Here is a 22,147-nt window from a genome sequence, read left to right as displayed (position 1 = left end):
AGGTAACATGGGCAACCAGCCACCTATTAAGCTGACTTTATAGTACCAATAAAAATGGGAGCCTTAATAAAATGCTTGCATTAAATTCATAACCCAAAAGTACCTGGAAGTTTTTAAAACAGGTTATCATGGGGCAGATCTAAAGCATCACTGGACTTGAAGTGGCCCTAAGATGCAAAGACATAAAATGTCTTCATTAATAAAAGCCCCAAAATTCTAGGCAGTGATCATCTCTTGAATGGGCAGGTCCTAGCAGATAATGAGTGTCCATAAACACATCCCAGAGACTTTCCTCTATTGGATTATCATTTAGAAAAAGCTTTTACCACAACTTTCCTTGAGTTCAAGACCATGTTAAACCCCCAATGGAAATTAAAATCTTGGTATTGGTGCCCTCAAGCCCCAGGTGCTCAGAACCATCGAAGCTGAGTGCTGAGGCAACCTGTGAATCCACAGTCAGGAGGATACGGTCTTGGAGGGCACAACCAGATGCCTCGGCTCACTAAGAGGCTTGGCTTGGAGCTGTGTTCCTCTTATTTTCAACACCTGAGCAGCTGTACAAAGTGGACTGATGAGGCAGGAGAAGAGAGAGTAGAGAGTATCACCTGGTAACTTCTCTCTCAAAGGTGGGCCAAAGAAGCCAGCCGTTGGGAAGTATTAGCTCCCCTTTTATAAGCCCCCCTTCACATTAGTCACATAGCAGACACAATCAAGGGGACATCTAAATCCCAGATTAATCTCCAAGAGAGAACACCAAGAAAGAGAATAATGTTTGTGAATAACAAAAGTAGTTAGGAAAGAGAGCAGGTGCATAGAGAAGAATCAGAGGTGAAGGGCCAATTCAAAGTATACAAAGATGACATAAAATTGGAAAACTAAACCCTTTGAAAGCAGATAAAGACAGGGCCAACATTAGCTTTTTTTTCAACTGGCCCTCTTTGTCCCCAGGTCTTATTAAACCTTTCATGAAGACTTTTCTGAACCACCAGACACTATCCCTAGTTTATAAGAGAAAGAAGAAAGGGAGGATAGAAGAAAGACTAAGTCTATGAATGCACACTGGGGCAAGGACGCCTGGTTTGGAATCCTTGCTCTGTCCCTTATGGGTTGGGTGACCTTGGGCAACTCACCACACCAGTCTAAGCATTCCAACCTCATAAAATTTGAAAGACTATAAATGGTGACTTCAAGAAGTTGTAATACACCTTACTCTAGGTAACAGCCAAAACTCAATGCCTGGCATATAGCAAACCCTTCAAACATATTAGCAACTTACCTCTAGACTTTCATGCTGTGGTACTATAATACTCAGTCTAATGTCAACCAAATACTACCTGACAAATAACAAATCCAAGACTCCCTTCAAAGTTCCCTACACACAGAAGTTCACCAGCGACTGCCCACCCCAAAGTAACAATCAGATTCCCAGAAGTTACCTGTGATCAAAGTTTGCCAGAAAGAAAGAGAGATCTTTGTTAAAGCTATCTTAAAATGTTTAAATGTTAAACTCTACGTGGGCAGTATTTTAAGTAGTTATATTTTAGGCAGCATTTGATGGCTTTACGGACTATCGAAAAGAGTAAAGGTGTATTTTAAAGGCCATTAAAACGCCCTGTAGTGATCTCAGATGGCAACAGGAATCACCAAAGGGATACTGCCAATTATCAAAGATAAGCCAAGAGGGAGGAAGCACCATACACTGGATCAGCACCCGCTGCTCAGCTAGAGGTGGGGCTGAGATGGTGCCTGCTGAAGAACAGCAGAGCGGCCCACCTGTATGTGTGTCACCGTTCTGATCAGAAAGAAGACCCAGGTTTTCTTTACTCTTTTTCATAATGAGTCAAGTTCCCAGGCATTTTTCCTTATTGGCGAGAAATGATCTTATTCCCAGAGTATAAAATCTCTAAACACTCTTTAAGGACCCAAATGACAGAGGAGAGTTCTGAGTATGGATGACATTGGCACCGAAGAGCTGGTTAAGATCATCAGCAGAGACACCATAACTCATGTGGAAGATTTAGCCAAGGGACTAGGACACGCACCTTGGGACATGGGAGGCAATTGACACCTTACATCCTAGCAAAGCCATGGTTTGGGCTGGGGAGATCTTGTCCTCAAAGGGACGTTTTGTAATATATGAAGATGTTTTCAGCTGTCATTACTAGGCTCACTGATGATACTAGCATCGAGTGGGTAGAGGCCAGAAGGCTGCTAACCTAAAAACACACAGGACAGGCCCCATGACAATCACCCAGCCCCAAGTGTTGGTAATGTTGAAGCTGAGCAGCCCTGCATTACAGGAAAAGAGAAAAGAAAAGAGGGGACCCTCCATGGACAAACTGTGTCATGGGCTGTCATTAACAGATGTTGTGTAGTCTGTTTTGTGGATGTCATTTATGTAGTTTGTCTCACTTGCACCTCGGAGCCTATCATTAAAGCTAGATAACACTCCTAACCTGATTTAGAAGAGACCTGGCTGATAAAGCTTTAAGAATACCTACGTTCTTTGCATTTTAAAACAATTACCCACTTCTAGCCCCCTAAGGAAATTAAGAAAGCAATGTTCACATTAAAACCATGGTCTTCTTTCTGATTAAAATAAACTTGCATAAGCCACATAGCATTAGTCCTACTGAATTATTTCTCAGGAATTTTTACTATGGCATGCACTAGTGCAGGAATGTTACAGAGGCAAACAGACACACATACACACGCACACACACACAGATTCTCAGGCGCTCGCAGCCCACCACCTCACCCTCTCCCCCTGCCCATGTAGGTTGATGTACATAACCAGTACTCCAATGCGCATTTCCACTGCCAACAGGAATTAGAAATTGTACTTAACCCGCAGAGTCAAAAGTAACACCCAGTTTCTAAAGCAAGGGCTTTTATCTTCTTGAAATAACCATTCTTTTAAGTTAACCCTGTAGCTGCTGGGGGCTAGCTCAAAGATACCCTGTAAGAAACAGAATCCTCCTGCCAACTATGGTCTTCAGAGTTGGCTTCTGTTCATGCCCAGCACAGAGGCCTCCAGAAGTCCTTGGCTTCTACCATCAGCCCCTTCCTGCAATCCAGAGTGATTGCTTACCCCACCATTTGAACATCACTAGCAGATTGAGACTCTCATCACCCCGTCTTAAGCATCTGGCAGGCTCTAAAGTCCCCAAGAAATCATGGCACATGTAAGCCTGGGGTAATATGTTATTATTTGTCAGCTAACCCCAGGCTCCTGTGGCCCCAAACATGAATAAGCTTCTCTGCTGTATCCTCCGGGGGAGAGGCCAAAGACGGAAAAGGGCATCCTTTGGTTATAGAGGTAACATCAGAGAGCTTGCTGCTCATCCAGATAAAAAGAGGCAGCTATTTCCTACCAGAAGCCTAAGCCCAGCTCAGAACGAGAAAATGGGATCGAGTCCAAAATCTGACCAGTTTTCCTACAGCATCCTATGAAGTGACAGTCGGCCTTGCCCAGCAAAAGAGCCAGCCCACAGCAGGAGACAGGGGCTGCCCACTTCCAAAATCTGTTTTGGAACCCAAGCTCAATCTTGCTTATCCCAAATAATTATCCTTCCTTGCTAACTACCCAAATTTCCCCCTGGAAACCTAGGAAGAAATATTTTTACTTTGTGTAAAAATACTTTACAATATTTTACTTATAAATCATCTCCATAAATTAGCATGGCATGTTCAAAAATCCTAAGCACCACATTGGTTTCATGGCATGGATTAATATATCTGACAGCAAATATTTTTGACCCACCTGGAAGAGGTTAAGGCAGGATTGAGTCCAGGCTGTGCCTCCAGCTCACTGTGTGGCTCTAGAAAAGTAGCTTAACAAATCATCAGCTCCATTTCTTGGATGTGAAATACATCTCACTAGAGTAGTGCTCCCCAAAGAGTGACCCACAGGCCTTCTGTATCTAAACATTACGGAGGCTTGTCATCCTAGAGTGGGGCCAAAGGTAGTCCCAGGGAGTAGGTACGTAACATTATTCCTACTACTCATCAATTTTCCCATCCTGGAAACCCCTGCTTGAAGATCAAACAGTGAATCCAGGCCCCTTTTCAGCAGGTGAGGCCATGGGACTATTTCAAGCCAATGGGCTGTGTCTGGAGGCCAAAGCTCTTAAGAGCCAGTGTGCATGCCCCGCCTCATCCCCAGCCTGCATTGTTGTTCAGGCAGCAGCAGACCCAGCAGGGCTAAGAGTAAGCTGTTTGTTACCACAAAATTAGCTCACCTCTCCTGACTGATTCAAAGATCTCAAAGGCGACCTGATTTACAACTTTGGGACAGAGAACAGACTCCCTACGAGTGGTCTGTGTGGCTAGCAGTTGATTGACACCTGAGGCAGATGCTGTCATTTATTTACCCCAACTTCTTTGCTACCAGAATTCTAACTTTTTTAATTTTTTATTTAATTTTAATGTTGATATTAATAAACACATGCCACCAAATATTTTTAGAGCTTAACAAAGAGATGTCTCAGCCTGCTTTCTATCACACATGTGCAACTTTGCTCCAACATTTTTTATTACTATTATTTAGGTGCATACGATAAAACCACAAATCTTAGTGTAGGGCTTGATGAATTTTCTGTCATGTGTCTATGCTCATGCAACCACCCAGATCAAGATATCAAATGTTCTTCCTCATTTTTCCTCTTCACCTATGTCACCCATCCCCCACCCCCTTCTTTATGAGTCTATTCCAGAATTCTAATTTTGATCATCACAGCAATGTGGTCAGCCCCAGGAGAAGAGAGATACAAACACAAGAAGAATTCCATGCAGGCTTTGAAGATGGAGTGCCAAGGAACACAGGCAACTTCTAAAGCTGAGAATGGCCGGACCTAACAACCAGCAAGGAAACAGGGATCTCAGTCCTACAACCACAGGGAACTCTTTTTGCCAAAATCTGAATGAGTTTGGAAGCGAATTCTTCCCTAGATCCAGAGGCCAGACCTGCTGACATCTTAATTTCAGCCTCAAGATATCCCGAGCACAGTGGCCAGCCAAGCCCACCAAGACTTCTGACCTATAGAAGTGTGACAGAATGAATGGATGTTGTTTTAAGCTTCTTCGTTTGTGGTCATTTGTTACACAGCAGTAGAAAACAGGGAAGTCTTTCTATTTAAGAGCAAAGTGGTAAATAAGTCTTTGGCACCAGAGCTAAAGCTACATTCTCTGATCAGCTTGTTGTAGTAGGTAGATAGCCAGACTTGAGCAGCAAAGTGGGAGGAAGACTTCAACCAGTGTTAACATTCAGCTACATGCTACCTTATATTTCACAAATTCTGTGTAAGCTGTTCCCTCGGGATGTGGAGTAAGGCTAAATAACAGACTGGCCAATACTGGCTGGTTCCAACATGGAGGAGAAATTAACCCAAACTTCACCCCAAAATCCATTACCATAGTAAAAATCACACCCCTCTGTCACTGGATAGTAAAAAAACCACATCTCCCCACATCATGCCAGTTCCGATTTGGACCTAATATAGCCAAATAACCCTTTGCCTGTCATGCAGGTGGGGCAAGCCCAAACACTGGGAAGACTCCACCTGTCTCCTTTGAAATGTAACCTCACTTAGTGAATATTCATCTCCCTTTATATGAAAAAAGGCTCCCTATTATTCTCTGCACCCCCTCTGGGTCTGTCCCCATGCACCCCAACTCTCATGAGCACTCTTGTCTTTATTTAAACTTTATTTGCCAAATAAACTCTTATAGTTCAACAGTGTTTCTGCATCTGTTCTTGAATTTTTCTTGCAATGAGACAAAGGACTCATCCCCAGTAACAAGCTTATTAGCAATAAAGCTGCTCCAGAATCCATTGTTTGTATATTCATGAAGTGTGCTTCCTCCTGGAACTCAGACCTCCCTTCCAATAGCATCTTCCAGAGCTCTGCAAAAGCATACATCGTGTACTGCCAATTCCATAATACACTGCCGTCTCCTTTCTAAAAGACTCCTAGTCTTTGATGGCGCTGCAAGGAACTGAATAGGCCATCAGCATAAAAATGAAATGTGAGATTTTTAAGGCTCTATCCCAATATGCTCTGAGCCATCCATTTGAGAGGCAGGTCTAAGGGGAAGAGGAAGAGTATTCTCTACTTGTTATCTCAAATTCATTAAGGGAAACTTAAGTCCTCAAATTCTGTAGTGAATGTAGCATAAATGATTGCCAACTCTTCCTCATTTAGAATACAGTAGTTTTTTAAAAAAATTTGCTAAAGGGGAATTTCAAAAGTTTTTAGTCCAACCCTTTCTTTCTACAAATAAACTGAGATCTAGAGAAGCTACATAAAAATTAAAAAACCAGGTCAGTCATCTCTGCATTTGAGTCCTGTTCTTCTGAGTGTTCAATCCACCAGATTCATTTTTCTCTCTCTGAGGGTCATAAGGCCATGACTAAAAGGGCACCTCTGAGAAGTTCATAACAGCTCTTAGGGATGGGGTTTCATGTCTGGTTTAGCGAAGCAGAGAAGCTGAGCACTGGCAGTTGCCATGGTGACCACTGAACTTAGGTACCTGCTCTAACGAGGACAGCCTGCACTTAGGGAGCACAGGCTGTGGGACATTCCAGGAAAACCCACACACCACTGAGCGACTCAGATGAAATCTGAATGGGTGGCCAGACTGCCAATGAGCACTTTTTTCAGGAGAAAGACACAGAGCAGCTCTGAACTCCAAACGTCTGGTCCCGTGCCAAGCTCTTTTCCATACGTTATTTCATTTAATCATCACCAAAGCCTTACAAAGTGGATTCAAATTCTATCCCCTTTTGCCAACAAGCGAGCTGAGGCATCTTACCCAGGATCGTGGAGGTTATAAAGGTGGCTCTATGCTAAGGCCTTCTTCCCCCACTCCAAGACTGAAACTGCTCATCTGAGGAGCTCCTCTGCATTCTCAGAGGGAGAAGTTTAAGTCGTAATTTCTTGTCTCAGATGCAAATTGAGATGTGTGTTCCTTATTTAAAGGTAAGTATTCTCAAGATGAAAAAAAAAACCCACTAAGACAATAGCAATCAGCAATACTTTGGTATAAATCAGTGGATCCATGTACTGTTGCTGAGGGAGGGACCACAAGAAAACAATACAAAGCATGAAGCAGTGTCTGGAAAAGGCAGGCTTCTGAAAAGGGTCTTAGAAACCAGAAACAATCTGATGACACTGTGGCTGGAAGTAAAAAGGAGATCCAGTAACAAAATGCACGGGTACTTCTCTACTTTACTGCAGATACACTTAGGAACCCATTTTCCATCTTTAAGAAGAAACTGAGCATGCCCACATCTTCACAAAATCTGCATCGGCAAATCTATACTTAACACTCTTGTGTTGTGATTCCAGAAATGCCACTTTAAAGAAGCAAACCACTCAAGAGAAGGGAGTTTAAGCACAGTACCCACAATTCCCATCAGCTGAAATAGAAAATGCAATCATAACATTAAACTATCCCACTAAAGTTGATGTAAGACCCTGGTAATTCCTTCTGGAGCGAATCAGGCTAAAGCCAACTGGATCTCATGGGCTCGGGTTTAAACAGAGGCAGTACTCACTCGAAAGACCTTCTTCTCCACCCTTACAATGCTCTTCCCAAAGATGGTTCCAAGTTGGTCTCCAATTCCAGCCAGTAAGAAGCCAAAGAGGGGGATTCCAAAGATGGCGTATAAAATACAAAAGATTCTGCCTCCTTCGGTGCTTGGAGCGATATTCCCATACCCTGGGAAAGAAGAGAGAGGGAGAGGGGTGAGATGGCAGAGAAATTCAAGTACTGAACCAAAGCAAAGAATCCACAGACTTGTTAAAGGGTTTCTACATTCTCCCTACTTCATGAGCTTTGGGGAGTGGAACTTCATTTCAAAGGCCCTATAAAGGACGTTGTTCCATTGCTTTTCTTCCTTCCCTCCTTAGAAGGCATTTTTTAAGGAGATCCAGATTTCCTGAATCTTATTGTAGAGAGATTACAGATTGGGGGGTTCGTGGTCACCCAGAATTGCACTTCTGATGGAAACCAGTACTGTCCGTCTCAGAATGGACATAGCTGGTTTAGGGAGACCCGAACATCTAAGAAGGACTCACCATCACCTTATTTAGATTTGAAAAGACCTCCTCCTTTACAGTCTTGTCCCGTGAGCATCCGCTCCACCTGACAGACTGTCTTCAGCATTTGCCTGCGGAGGGGGATGCGTGCTCCACATTCAGGAGGACGTGCCGTCTGCGCAAACTCTGGCCCGTGGATCACACAACCCTGCCCTGGGAAGCCTGCAAACAGTGGAACCGGGGAAGGAAGACCCGGTGCCCCTTTCCCGCCCTGACAGTGAGGGTTAGCTCTGCCCCACTCGTCTCTTCACTGGGAGCTTTGCATCATCTCTGCGTCCTGCCTCCCCTCCCACCTGCCTCTCACATGGAGGGCTATCAGGTGCTACATAAATGTTTGTTGATGGAATGGAAGTTTGAATACAAAAGAATCCTTTTATACAGCCAGGCCCATTAATGTCTATTTCAAAATAGTGCTTTGAAAACAGCAACCTCTGCATTGTTAAGAATTCTGCAACCACATCAGTAATTTCTGTGTGGTGAGTGCTGGGCTCACATGATACAGATGGGACTTAAAGAAAGCAGTGCGGGAAGAGAAAAGGCTTATGGCATTAGCACAATTTATAGAGAAAGTCCAAATTACTTGATATTCATTTTCATGACAAAAGTACTGCAATCTTATGCTAACTCGTGTCTAGACAGTCACCCAACTATTCACCCATATTCAGGTAACTCCTCTGGGGCCTGTCAATAGGTGAGGCATTGGGTTCATGGTTACTGGCATGTTGGGGGGATGCAACACAGTAAAGAATAATGAAGACGGTTAGTGCTTGATTCATCCTCCTATAAGCCTAGAGAACTCAGTGCTACTTTCTACCTTTGGGTGAAGAGTCATCTGGCTATTTTCCTTTTCAATTTTCTAAGTCAGAATCATTCAAACCTCTTATCACAAATTACATAAATTACAGTTTCCATTTCTTAAAAGTATTCAGGCAAGACTTCCTAATCTTGCATTGCACTTACTCCTTGTCATTTCAGTTTAATTGTGCAAAACAAAAGCTTTTGGAACTTTTTTCAGGTGCTTTCAGAAACTTGGGCAAAATCGTTTTTCTAAGCATTACCTACAAGAATAATCGTATTTACGTTGAAAAGGGAATAAATGTGCCTACGTAGAGCTTCACTTTATGTAGGTTTACTGTGACTCACAGCAGCATTTATGACTCTTGCTTGACTGTCTCATCATTGCCCAATTACTGTCAGGGGATATAGGTTTCCTTTTAGTCTGAATATCTCAGAAAGAAACATTATTGATGCAGACAAACACATTGAGGCTTTGAACCTGCTAAACACGCATCTTACAAGCCCTGACAAGACCTGCATACCCTTCCTCCAGCTTTCAGAGAGGATGTGACCTACCGGCCAGGTAAGGTACTGTGCTCAGGGAACATTCCAGAGACCTCCAAGGAACATGAGAAAGAAGTACGGAGACAGAGGTCCCAGATCCAAACCCACTTCTTTCTATCTAGCTGCCTTTAGGCTTACTTAACCTCTCCAAATCCTAGGTTGGAGGGGTTCCAGAAAGTGTGGAGAAAATCTGTGAACTGGAAAGTACTATACCAAGATAAAGTATTATTACTGTCATTACTATTAGCACCATTGGCCCCTTATTTGTCCAGGTTCTGCAGACTAGAACACTCAAATAAAATAAAAGCAAATTTCTTAGGTAAGAGCATTAGTGAAGTAGTATTCAAATTAAGTCTTTAAACATATTTAAGGCCATCACTTTATATTGGACAATAAGTAATCATCATTCTTGAATGATGCTGTGCTGTGTGTGTGTGTGTGTGTGTGTGTGTGTGTGTGTGTGTGTGTGTGTGTGTTTGTCTCATGCCTCTGGTGAACTATATGGAAAGACTGTTCCAGTTTGACTCTCAACTCTGCCATTCTGGGAAAATTCTAGAACTTATATTTTGGAGCTTTGCTCTGAGGCAATAGTAGGGACACATTCCTGGATTTTTGTTTCTAGTGATACTGGGCCCATTAGACTGTGCTGTCCATCCTTCTGGAGTCCTTGGTAGAACTTTGAATCAGGTGTAATGGTTTAAGTGGTTTCTAGAACTAGAGACTACAGGCATTTCTGTTCTGACTCTTCCACTTACTAACTCTCAGCTCTGGGACAATTTTTCTAAGCTTTCTGCCTCACTTTCTCCTCTGAAAGATGGAGCTATTCACAGCAGCTATCTTACGGCTATTAAAGATGAAATGGGTTATATGTGAACTATGAGTTACCTGTGCAGATTCAATGCATGTGAAGCATGACACAAAGTAAACAGTTAATATTACTAATGATCTTCTTGCCCCAGGTTTTCTGTAGAAAGGAATCATTTCTGAGCAATTCATCTCTAGGAAAACTAAGCCCCAGGAAAAAACAGACGGTGGGTTCCTGCTTTCCCTCTGGAAACTCCACTCTTCTCCCACAATGCCAGGAAAAGGACAAAATGTGCATGCCTTGGCTGGACTGGCTGAATGACTTGGGTGGGCCTGTGGCTAGATTTGGGGTGTGAGTATCTCTTGGGACAGCCAGGGACAGCTCTGGCAGGGAGGTGAGATGGAGTGGCACAGCTACTAGAGAAGCAGTCAGAATGAGCCCAGCACCCTAGACCTGGCTTTAAGAAAAGCAAAGGAAGCCCAAGGAGATACTCCAGCAAGTGGTTTCTAGTGACTTTTGGCAGATGACCAGGCAGCAAGGACAGTCTGTTATGAATAAGAAGGATCAAGGCAGGGCTCTCTTCACCCCTGGCTATAAAATAGCTCCAAGCCACTTACAAAGAGAAAGCTCGTGCTTAAACAGGACCTAGGTCTGAGTAACACACATGTAACACTTCCATTTGCTATTTATGTGCCAAAGTCAAATCTTTGCCAAGTTGCATGCTGTTCAGACCTGGTATCTGGTTCTGAGTATGGTTTGTAGTACCAGACTGTACAGGCAGGGCTAGTTTTATAGGAGTGCAACCTGTGCATGCAGGGCTCCTCACGTAGAAGGGCTCCAGGCTTCATTTATTGCTCTGCTATTGCCATTTTTATATCTTTAATCATTTTTTAGCAAGTGACCACATTTTCATTTTTCACTGGGCCCTGCACACTACATCCTGGTCCTGGAGAATGAAGCTAGGCTCCCCTGCTTACTCACCATGAGACATTGGCCAAGTTACTTAACATGTTGGGGCCTCAGTCTTCTCATTGGTAAAGTGAGGCTAATAATAGTACCTACCTCATGTGGTTAATGTGACCCCGTGACACAATGTGTGTGGCACCTAGTAAGCATGCAGGAAATGGTAAATGTTTGCCATGATGACTGCTATTTCCAAAGCCATGCATTAAACATCCAATTCAAGTGCTGGTTAAGTAGAAAAAGTTGCCCAGGTACCTTAGCAGGTCCAACTCTTAAATGAGGCCACCAGGCAAGTGACAGAGTTACTGGCTGCCATCTGGGACCTGACCAGGGCCTCCTCTGATGCAGGTAGAGTCAGGTGGCTCCATCCAAAAATGCCTCAAAGACTAGAATCCAATTGCATCCCATAGCTGTTGGTAAGAATGCCATCATTTCCTGCCCTTCTGCAAGTGATGGTTTGTGGAAAATCACCTGCCCAAAGGAGCGAGTGTCATTCCTCCAGCTTAGAAAAGCCAGTTGCTGGGGACCCACCAACAGAATCAACAATCAAAGGCAGGAGGGACTTGCTCACATCAGAGTTAATTACTAAAAATGGGCCAGGGTGCAGGGCACCCTCAGCCAAAGACTGAGCAGATTAGTCTCCCTTCTGGCATGGCTCTGGGTTTGGAGAAGTACCTGAATATATTCTCTTTTGCTATACATTTGGAAATCTCTCTGTATATGTGACCATCCTGAAATCTTGTTAAAAAAGAAGTGCTTTGATACAATCAGATGAAAGGGACCTCTGTTACTGAGTACTACTGCTGCTTTGCACAGAAGACTGCTGTTCCTAAAATCTCTCCACACACATCTAAATAATGAATCGATTTTTTGTGTCTGAAAAGTACGTAACTTCATGGGCTCTTGAGAGTCTTCCTGGAAAGCACTTTGGTGAGACTTTCAAAGGTCGATGCCCTCTGAGACAACAATTCCTTGGGAATTTTACCGAGGACACAACCAGACATGAAGCCTACACTTGACTCACAAAGACATCCATTATGATGTTACTACCACAGAAGTAGAAACAGTGTAAGCCTTCAACAGCATATGATTATGTTGTGGATAGTACGCCCAATGGAGCCCATTAAGATTGTTTTTCAAAAAACTTCAGTAATATGGGACAATGTTTTATAATATTATGTTACAAAGCATTGGAACTCAAGTCCAGGCTAATGTTTACATATTTCACAGATAATGAAAACTCAGCTCCTCAGATCTAGTCACTCCACTGCCTGACCCCTAAATAGTGGAAAGAAGAAGTAGAGAAATCAGTGGATTCTGAGTTTTCTTATAAGCCTTTTGCTGCCACATGTGGTGAATGAATTTGCCACAAAATACTGTGGGAAAAAGACATTATTTCCTCACCTCATTATTCTTACTAACATTATACTAGGGTTTTCTTTAGAATTCTCTAACTGTATGACTTTATAAAGACCCTCCATTCTACAGTTAAAATTTAGCCAGCTAACTGGTGTTCAACTTAACATTATTTTTCATTGAGAGAGAGCATGAGAGAGAAAATAGTGAGTTTTTTCTGTTGACTAAAGCAAGGACCCAGTCTCTAGCAGTAACGGGGAGCCAACATACAGAAGTGGACTTGTGGTTTGGGCTGGGTCTTACTTGTTTCTGTTTGTATGCCTGTTTGGTAGGAGCTTCCTATTCGACACCCATCTTCCTGCAGCTTTTTTGGGAAAGATCCCCCACCACACGTAGGTATGATGCAGTGTCCTGCCTCCCACCCTGGAGGCAGCAGCCTTGTAGACAGCCAGGACACGGTACATGAACCACGTCATGTGGGCCAATGACCTGTCTTTCTTCTTTCCTTTAAGTGAATGTTGGAGTAGTATTCAAGTTAAGTCTTTCTTTCTCTGCCTTCTTTTTTTTCTTCTCCTTTTTTCATATACACTAATGTCTCATAGATCCAACACTGGGTAGTGGAATGCACCTTCTAAAATAGACCTCTCAAAAATGGGTCATCTCTGCTCTACTGCAGTGACACCCTTAGGTGCTGTTGAGCTTCACAGCACTTTTTGTCCTTACCCCAAATGGTGCCAGGCCATCCTGCTTCCTTTGCTGAGTGCTCTGAAACTGCAGACAAATATGATCCAGTCTGGTCTGGAGTATCTGAAAGGAAGCACTTCTGAGCCCCCCAACCACCAATGTAAGGTATGCATCTAGTATTTGTAATAGCTGATCGTAATATATTTATAGATTTGCAAGTGCGAACACAGTATGTCATCAAATTATACTGACAGACTTTCTGGAAAGGAATGGTTTTTTGCCAAGTTGCATGCTGTTGCATTCCCTTTTATCCAAGATTTTCTTGTTGCACGTAACTTTCTTAATTGCACCTATGTAGAAACAACACAGGTCCTAAAGGCTAAGTCAAAAACAAAAACAAAACCTGTGCCTATAAAACAACCCTTAGCCTCTGAAACTTGCACCAGTAAGAAGTCAATCATCAAGATGTGCATCCTCCAAGCAAGGCACACTCTCCAACACTCACTTAAGATGTGGTCACGAAGGATAAGGGAGAAGGAATAACCCCCCGGGAGGCATAGCTGGGCCTCAGACAGCAACAGAGGAGGGAGCTCCTCCAAGAGAGTATAAACAGGTGGTAATGAAGGAATGCTTCCACTATGAGGGCAGAGGGCCCCTTAATGCTGTGTCTCCCACTCTTTGGAATGAGAATTCTTATTGCCTTTTGACTTCACTTCTGTACGGGGACAGAAAACTCTCATTTTCAGTAGAACTTGGAAAGAAATAAAATTTATAGAGTCCACCACATGTGCAAGGATTACCAAAAGAAGCTAAGACTAGACAGAAGCCATAAGGAGAAAAATAAGGAGAAGAAATGCAGAGAGAGATGAAAGGGCCTATCAGTGGAAAATCTCAGAAAGTGCTAGGAAAAATCCAGTTATGAAGGTGAGGGTCTGACCTTGAACTTCAAAAGAGATCGCCTTGTTTGCACCAAGTGTGGACTGCAGGGTGAAGAGGGATTGCAGCCTAAGGAAAAACAGAACAGGCAGGACTACACAGAGACAACATAGATGGGCCACATGCTCAGGAAGCGCTCTGTCTCTTCGGCGGAAAAGAGGAAAGTCTTGGGTGAACTGCCTCGAAGGTACTCTGCCTCTCCTTGCGCTCCTCTCCCTAGGCCTCACTTGGCAGATAGCTAGCTTAGGAATATCCAGTTTGTTTGGTGTCAAGTATTTAAAAAAATAAACTGGCCCAATATGAACATAAAGCTTCCATTTAAAATAAAAAGTGAAAAGAGCAGAAAAGCTTTACAATAAATGAGAAACACTCCACAGAAAAATGTTGCCCCAAGCAGACAAAAAGTGTGATCAACTATGAAATAATCACCTCTAAGAATCTTCACAGCAAAGCCACAAAGCAGAAATGCAGGAAATCAGGAAAGAATGGGTGAGCTAACACATGAAGATGAAATGTGAGCTAATAGAATTCAGGAAAGAAATAGGAAGGAAAATAGACCCCAGTGATCACAAAAATGAAAAGAAAATCAGTGAAGCACACACAGAATAGGCACTGTGAAAAACACAGGAAAGGAATAGAGAGGATAAAGTTAACAAAATGAAAACCAAATTTTAAGGGGTAAAAAGTAGAGGAAAAATGATAGACATGCAAAGAAGTGATGATGTATGTAGTGAAATCCCCAAAGAACAGAACCAAAACCATACAGGAGAGAAAATGCTTAAAGACGGCAATCAAGAAACTTTCCAGAAATAAAAGGGATAAAACCTAGTAGTGTTAACAGGTGAAAAATAAAGAAATAATCTTTTGAGAAGCCTAGCAAAAAGATTACATCATTTATAAAAGTGGAAAAAATTGGTTCATAAAGTTTCTCCATGGCAGCATAAACATCAGAAGAGAACAGACATTACTACAAGACACTTAAAATTACCTACAAGATGCTTACAAAAGAACATGCGAGTCAAGAATTTTATTCCCAGCCAAACTGCCCTTCCAGGATAAGGCTATCATTTTTAACAACGTGGGACTCAGAGACTGTTGCCCCCAGTAGCCATTCTTAAGGCAACTATTTGAAGATGAGTTTCAGCCGAGCAAGTAATGATGAGGAAAACCACAGCTAAAGGACTAGAGAAAAGCATTGGTTGTAGTAGAACTACAACCAAAACAAATGGGAGGGTCAGGGTAATAGCACAGAATATAAATTCTATAAATGTATGTAATTTATGCTGAAGTTACAGAATGATCCAAGAAGTAAGAATTGATAGTGGAAGAGAGAAAGAAGCTGAGATGCTGAGCAAAGTCACTGACTGCATTATATGTGATAGCTGAGAGCCAAGAGTTATTGAAAATGAGTGAATCATCTAAGAGAGGCATAAGCATATTTAATAATTTAAAAATAAATTGTAGAAGGATCGTATCAAAACTGAAATCATGGCAGGAAGAAAGAGAGGGAGAAGAGATGTCATCACCCATAATAAGGAACTGATAGATACTGCTTAAAGCTAGCATACTGAGGTGAACATATACAATTATAATGTCAACCCATAAAACTAAAAAGCAAAACTGCCCAGGTATCCAAAAAAAGACACACACAAATATAATAAGACAAAAATTGGTGCAGGAAAGAAGCAATCATAGATCACCATGTGATCAGTTTTGAAGAGCATTTACCTAGTCAAAATAATGCAAATGTTCACTTTTGATCTAATTAAGATATATTCGGAAGATAGGAGGACAGGAAGAGATCCCTTCCACAGTGGGACATGGAGGAGGAAAGAGAACTACAGTGGTCCCCTCCTTATCCACAGGGTATACATTCCAAGACCCTCACTCAGCAGATGCCTGAAACCATGTGTAGTACTGAATCCTATACATACAATGTTTTTTCCTACACACACATATCTATGATAAACTTTAATTCATAAATTAAGCACAGTAAGAGATTAATAACAATAACTATAATAAAATAGATGATCAGAGCAACATGTGAATGTGGTCTCTCTCTCTCTCTCAAAATATCTTATACTTCTTGTGACCATGTAAGATGATGAAATGCCTGTGTGATGAGATGAAGCTAGGTGAACGCTGTAGGCATTGTGACAATGTTAGGCTACCTTGAACTTCCAAAGATATGTGAGAAGGAGCATCACCTGCTCTGAGACCACAGTTGATCACAGGTAACTGAGAACATGGAGAGCCAAACCTCCAGGTAAGGGGAAACTATTGCAATTCCTCACCTTCCACAATGGGAAGTCAAGAAATAATCTCCCAAACTGGAAATTCAGGAAGTGGCAATATAAGCATGATATTTAAAGACCTGGAAATGAATATCAAAATACTCAAAAGAGTGAAAATGGCTACTCCAGGGGAGGTGAACATGGGAAAGAGGAGGCAGAGTGCTGTTTTCATATGAAACTTGGTAGGACATTTTGGTTCTTCCCTATGTAACTTTAATAAAAAGCATAATTTTTTAAAAGTAATTTGAGCTCACCTGAGCCATGTGAGTTCAAATGATGAATTCATATTTTTATTTTCCACTCTAGCCATTTCATGAGGTCCTTTAAAACTAAAGTCTCCTAGCCTTTCATTTCCAAAGAAATTCTTCATTCTACTTTGCCTTTTATTGAAGCCTCTAAAACTACTGCATAAACCTGGCGGGGTTTCATAAGCTTCCTTGGAACCTCAAGCTGCCATGGAGTCTAAGAGGACCAAATGTGGAGTGAGTGCCGTTCCTCAGGACGGCCTGCAGAGGAGAAAACAGCAAGCGAATCGATACCTATGGTGGTGATGACAGTTCCAGCAAAGAAAAAGGCACTTCCAAGGTCCCAGTGACTGCTGTTGTTGGAAGAGTTTCCTATTGGACTGACGCCTGCGTTGTCAGCATCAAGGGCATGCTGCAAAGAGAGTAAGAAAGCATGAGAGTCAGTTAAAAAGGTGTTTTTTTCTTAAGATCTCAAATCAATTCCTTCCTCAAGAAGCTGCAGTCTGGTTACATGGATGAGGGTACAGTCATAAAGTGAAACACAGCACACCCACTTACTAAAATTAGGAAACTAGTTTTAAGTTGGGGGGAACCCAGGATGTATAGGATGGTACCATTTACGTAGAATTTGCAGGCATGGGGTTTATGCAATCTGGCCATGAGTTATGCAAAGTGCACACATATTGTTGAGTGCATTACAAAGAAGGGTTTCTCCTTCTAGAGGATTTTTCACCCTAAGTGGTCATTCCCAGAAGGCAGGAGTTGAGTGGCTTTCCACCCTTCTCCTTTCTGTCTTGTCAGAATATTTTACAGGGAGCTTCTTTCAGGAGTGCACGAGTTAAGAGCATGGGCTCCTGGGTCAGAGAGTCACGGCTCTGCCCTTGACTAACTGCAGAACCTTGGGCAAGTTACTTTAAGCTCTCTAAACCCGAATTTCCTCTTCTGCAAACTGAGGATAATAGTACCTTCACCCACAGAATTGTGAGGATTAAATGAGAAGATCCATGTAATGCCCTTAGCCCAGTGCCCAGCACTGAGTCAGGGTTTAACAAATGGTAGCCCATTTCATGATTGTCATTTCACTCCCCTCAAACACACACACTGCTCCCTTTTAAAAAAGTAAGTGACGATGACTTTTTGCTGGCTACTAGATTTGGAATTCCATACACCTTGGAAGTCCCAATAAACTTGCCACACCGATGATACAACGCCATCTCAACTACTATCAAAAGTCTCCAGGCCCAGGCAAGACACTGCATAAGATATCCTCTCATACCTCTGGGCCTTTCCTTACACCCTCTTGAGAACATGCCCATTCTTCAGGGTCTCACCTGGGCCCTGCTTTTTCCCCAGAGGCTCAGTCGGGCATGGAGACCCACAGATGAGTCATACTTGTGCATCATGTATACTTAATTGGCTTTTGATCACACCCTCCCTGCTGAAAATCCTTCACGAGTCTCAGCATGGGCAGAAAAAGGTGGAAAATTCCTCAGCAGCCTTTCCTGAACTGGCCCCTGCCAGCCCTTTTCAGGCCAGGGGTAGGAAGAGCTTTCAAATAGGTCAGCTCTGGTGAGGTGGTGACAGGTGGGGACTTTGGAGGGAAGTGACAGACATATAAGCTACTTCTAGAACAGCAAAGACAGACTCCATTCCCTGGACAAAGTTGGAATTACTGTGTGTGGAGCTAGCAAGACACAATTAAATATTGAAATGTGATTCTATTTATCCTAAATACTGCCAATTAAGCTTTGTTAAAACAGGCAGACAATGGTTGCCACAAATCAGATTACAACTGAAAAGTGCATCGTGATTATATTTTCCCTTCATTGATCTGAGATATTTCAAACTCCCTAGACCAGGGATCAGCATCCTTTTTCCTTATAGAGCCAATTAGTAAATATTTCAGGCTTTATGGGATATGTATGGTTTCTATTGAATATTTTTCTTTTCTTTCCTTTTTACAACCTCTCACCTATGCGAAAATTATTCACAGCTCATGGGTTGTACAAAAATAGGCTGTGGGCTGGATTGGGCAAACCCCTAGACAATTGACCTGGTGATGGAAAAAAAAAGATCTCTTTTGATTAAATTTATTCTTTTCTGCCTGTTAAGAACACGAAATACCATGCTGGCCACTGTTTCGAACATAAACCCTGGAACCCCAGAATTTAAAATCTAGCTGCATGGGATGTCTTAGCCAATGTTTAATCAGCCTAATTAACAATTTTCACGTATTTGTCAGAGGCTATGCTCTATTCTGCTTTAGAGGGAAGCAGATGGTGAGTCCTCTCTGCTGGTAAAATATCCATTTTCAGAGAGCTGTGTGAGTGCTGCCAGACCAAACCACAGGCCTTAACAAGTGTTCTATCCCCATTACCTGTTCAGCTCTGATGGACCCACCTGGAAATAATACCTCAGGGACAGCGCCAGGCCTCAGTCACTTAGGTGGTCTCAAACACAGCTTCAATACCCAATACTTACAACTTCTCTGAAGCTGTAAAGAGAGTTTGGGTTCAATCAAGTCTCACTATGCAGAGAACTGCCCACAGACATCAGAAGCAGACCCAGCACTACATATTAAAATTCAGATTCTCAGCAAAGGCAAGCAAATGCTGATTTGCTCATCGAAAAATCCAAAGTAAGAGTCCTTTCCAAGTTTCCTTTGTTCCAAAGTATGCAATTTATAAATACTTCATGTTTACATATGTAGCTCAAGGAAAGCGTTTATGTTGAAAGGAAAGGAAACTAACATTTATTGAGTGTCTGCATGGAGCCAGGGGCTTTAGAGCGTTATTCCATTTTATCCTTTCTTCAATTTGTACAATATTCAATGCTTTCCTATAAAACTTGCAAGGAGGTAATGTTATCCCACATTAGAGACAAGGCAACAGGCTCAGGAAAGTTAAGTAAGTTGCCCTATGTCACACAACAAGGAAGTGGAGAAGACAGCATTCACCCCTGACTGGCCCAAAGCCATGGTTTCACCCTTTCCTCTCGTTTTAGCACTCCTTTTCCCCACCTCCACTCTCGCCTCCAAACAGAAGCGAGGGAGCAAGTCTACCCATATCCAAGAATTTAGGCAAAAGGGACTCCACAAGGGACCACTGGCTTGAGATGTAAATAGAGGTACCAAACTTCATGTGGCTTTTGGAGCCAGTGAGATCTTAATTGTCTGCATTAAAAATAAAATAAATAGGAGGGCGGAGCCAAGATGGCGGATGAGTAGAGCAGCGGAAATCTCCTCCCAAAACCACATATATCTATGAAAATATAACAAAGACAACTCTTCCTTAAATAGAGACCAGAGGACACAGGACAACATCCAGACCACATCCACACCTGCGAGAACCCAGCGACTCCCGAAGGGGGTGAGATACAAGCCCCGGCCCGGCAGAAACCGAGCGCCCCTCCCCCAAGGTCCCAGCAGGAGGAGAGGAGTCGGAGCAGGAGGGAGAGGGAGCCCAGGACTGCTGAACACCCAGCCCCAGCCATCCGCACCAGAGCGCAGACACGGTGCATGCGTGGGGTCCTGGATACTAGGGAAACAGGGCAGCAAGAACGGGGAGCAGGTACCGGAGGCTGGCGCCGGAGGACATAAGAAAAGTGAGCGGCCATTTTTTTGTTGTTGTTGTTGTTGTTTTGTTGAGGTGAGTGCTTTTTGGAAGTCTTAAAGGGACAGGGACCCCAATACTAGGGAAACAGGGCAGCAAGACCGGCTTTAAGGTGCCTGAGGCCAGCGCTGGAGGACAAAGAAAAGTGAGCGGCTTTTTTTTTTTTAATTATTTATTTAAATATTGTTTTGTTTTGTTTTGTTTTGGCGAGTGCTTTTTGGAAGTCTTAAAGGGACAGGGTGGGACACTTAGTCCAGAGGTAGGGAATCCGGGGATCTCTGGGCACCCTAATTCCCTGGGCTGCAGGGAGCAGGGAGGCCCCTTATGGGGATAAATAGCCTCCCAGCAGCTCCTGCTCCAACGCGACTCCACCACTTTGGAGCAGCTGCCCGAGCCAGGCCACGCCCACAGCAACAGCGGAGATTAACTCCGTAGCAGCCGGGCAGGAAGCAGAAACCCTGTCTGCGTGCAGCTGCGCAGCATGAGCCACTAGAGGCCGCTGTTCTCCCAGGAGAGGAGGGCCACAAACCAACAAGAAGGGAAGTTCTTCCAGCCGTCACTCGTCCCAGCTCTGCAGACTATTCCTATCACCATGAAAAGGCAAAGCTACAGGCAGACAAAGATCACAGAGACAACACCAGAGAAGGAGACAGACCTAACCAGTCTTCCTGAAAAAGAATTCAAAATAAGAATCATAAACATGCTGACAGAGATGCAGAGAAATACGCAAGAGAAATGGGATGAAGTCCGGAGGGAGATCACAGATGCCAGAAAGGAGATCGCAGAAATGAAACAAACCCTGGAAGGATTTATAAGCAGAATGGATAAGATGCAAGAGGCCATTGAAGGAATAGAAACCAGAGAACAGGAACGCATAGAAGCTGACATAGAGAGAGATAAAAGGATCTCCAGGAACGAAACAATACTAAGAGAACTGTGTGACCAATCCAAAAGGAACAATATCCATATTATAGGGGTACCAGAAGAAGAAGAGAGAGGAAAAGGGATGGAAAGTGTCTTAGAAGAAATAATTGCTGAAAACTTCCCCAAACTGGGGGAGGAAATAATCGAACAGACCACGGAAATACACAGAACCCCCAACAGAAAAGATTCAAGGAGGACAACACCAAGACACAAAATAATTAAAATGGCAAGGATCAAGGACAAGGAAAGAGTTTCAAAGGCAGCTAAAGAGAAAAAGGTCACCTATAAAGGAAAACCCATCAGGCTAACATCGGACTTCTGGACAGAAACCCTACAGGCCAGAAGAGAATGGCATGATACATTTAATACAATGAAACAGAAGGGCCTTGAACCAAGGATACTGTAGCCAGCACGACTATCATTCAAATATGATGGTGGGATTAAACAATTCCCAGACAAGCAAAAGCTGAGGGAATTTGCTTCCCACAAACCACCTCTACAGGACATCTTACAGGGACTGCTCTAGATGGGAGCACTCCTAAAAAGAGCACAGAACAAAACACCCAATATATAAAGAAAGGAGGAGGAGGAATAAGAAGGGAGAGAAGAAAAGAATCTCCAGTGTATATAACAGCCTAATAAGAGAGCTAAGTTAGGCAGTAAGATACTAAAGAGGCTAACCTTGAACCTTTGGTAACCACGAATTTAAAGCCTGCAATGGCAATAAGTACATATCTTTCAATAGTCACCTTAAATGTAAATGGACTTAATGCACCAATCAAAAGACACAGAGTAATACAATGGATAAAAAAGCAAGACCCATCTATATGCTGCTTACAAGAAACTCACTCCAAACCCAAAGACATGCACAGACTAAAAGTCAAGG

The 22,147-nt window shown here is 42.9% G+C and overlaps 1 protein-coding gene across 2 annotated transcripts in view; it reads right to left on the bottom strand.

Moving 5' to 3' along the window:
• The window catches only part of KCNK10 (potassium two pore domain channel subfamily K member 10), a 131,111-nt gene that overhangs the window by 29,442 nt on the left and 79,522 nt on the right, over nt 1–22,147 (bottom strand). For both annotated transcript variants that reach the window (XM_036882416.2, XM_036882417.2), the window contains exons 3-4: nt 17,021–17,138; nt 7,559–7,722 (exon numbers count right to left, since the gene is read on the bottom strand). In XM_036882416.2, the coding sequence (XP_036738311.2) occupies nt 7,559–7,722; nt 17,021–17,138 (282 nt within the window). The remainder of the gene's footprint in view (nt 1–7,558; nt 7,723–17,020; nt 17,139–22,147) is intronic.

The sequence above is a fragment of the Manis pentadactyla genome, chromosome 11 (assembly GCF_030020395.1).
Source record: "Manis pentadactyla isolate mManPen7 chromosome 11, mManPen7.hap1, whole genome shotgun sequence".
Taxonomy (NCBI): domain Eukaryota; kingdom Metazoa; phylum Chordata; class Mammalia; order Pholidota; family Manidae; genus Manis; species Manis pentadactyla.
This window is presented reverse-complemented; position numbering and strand designations above follow the sequence as displayed.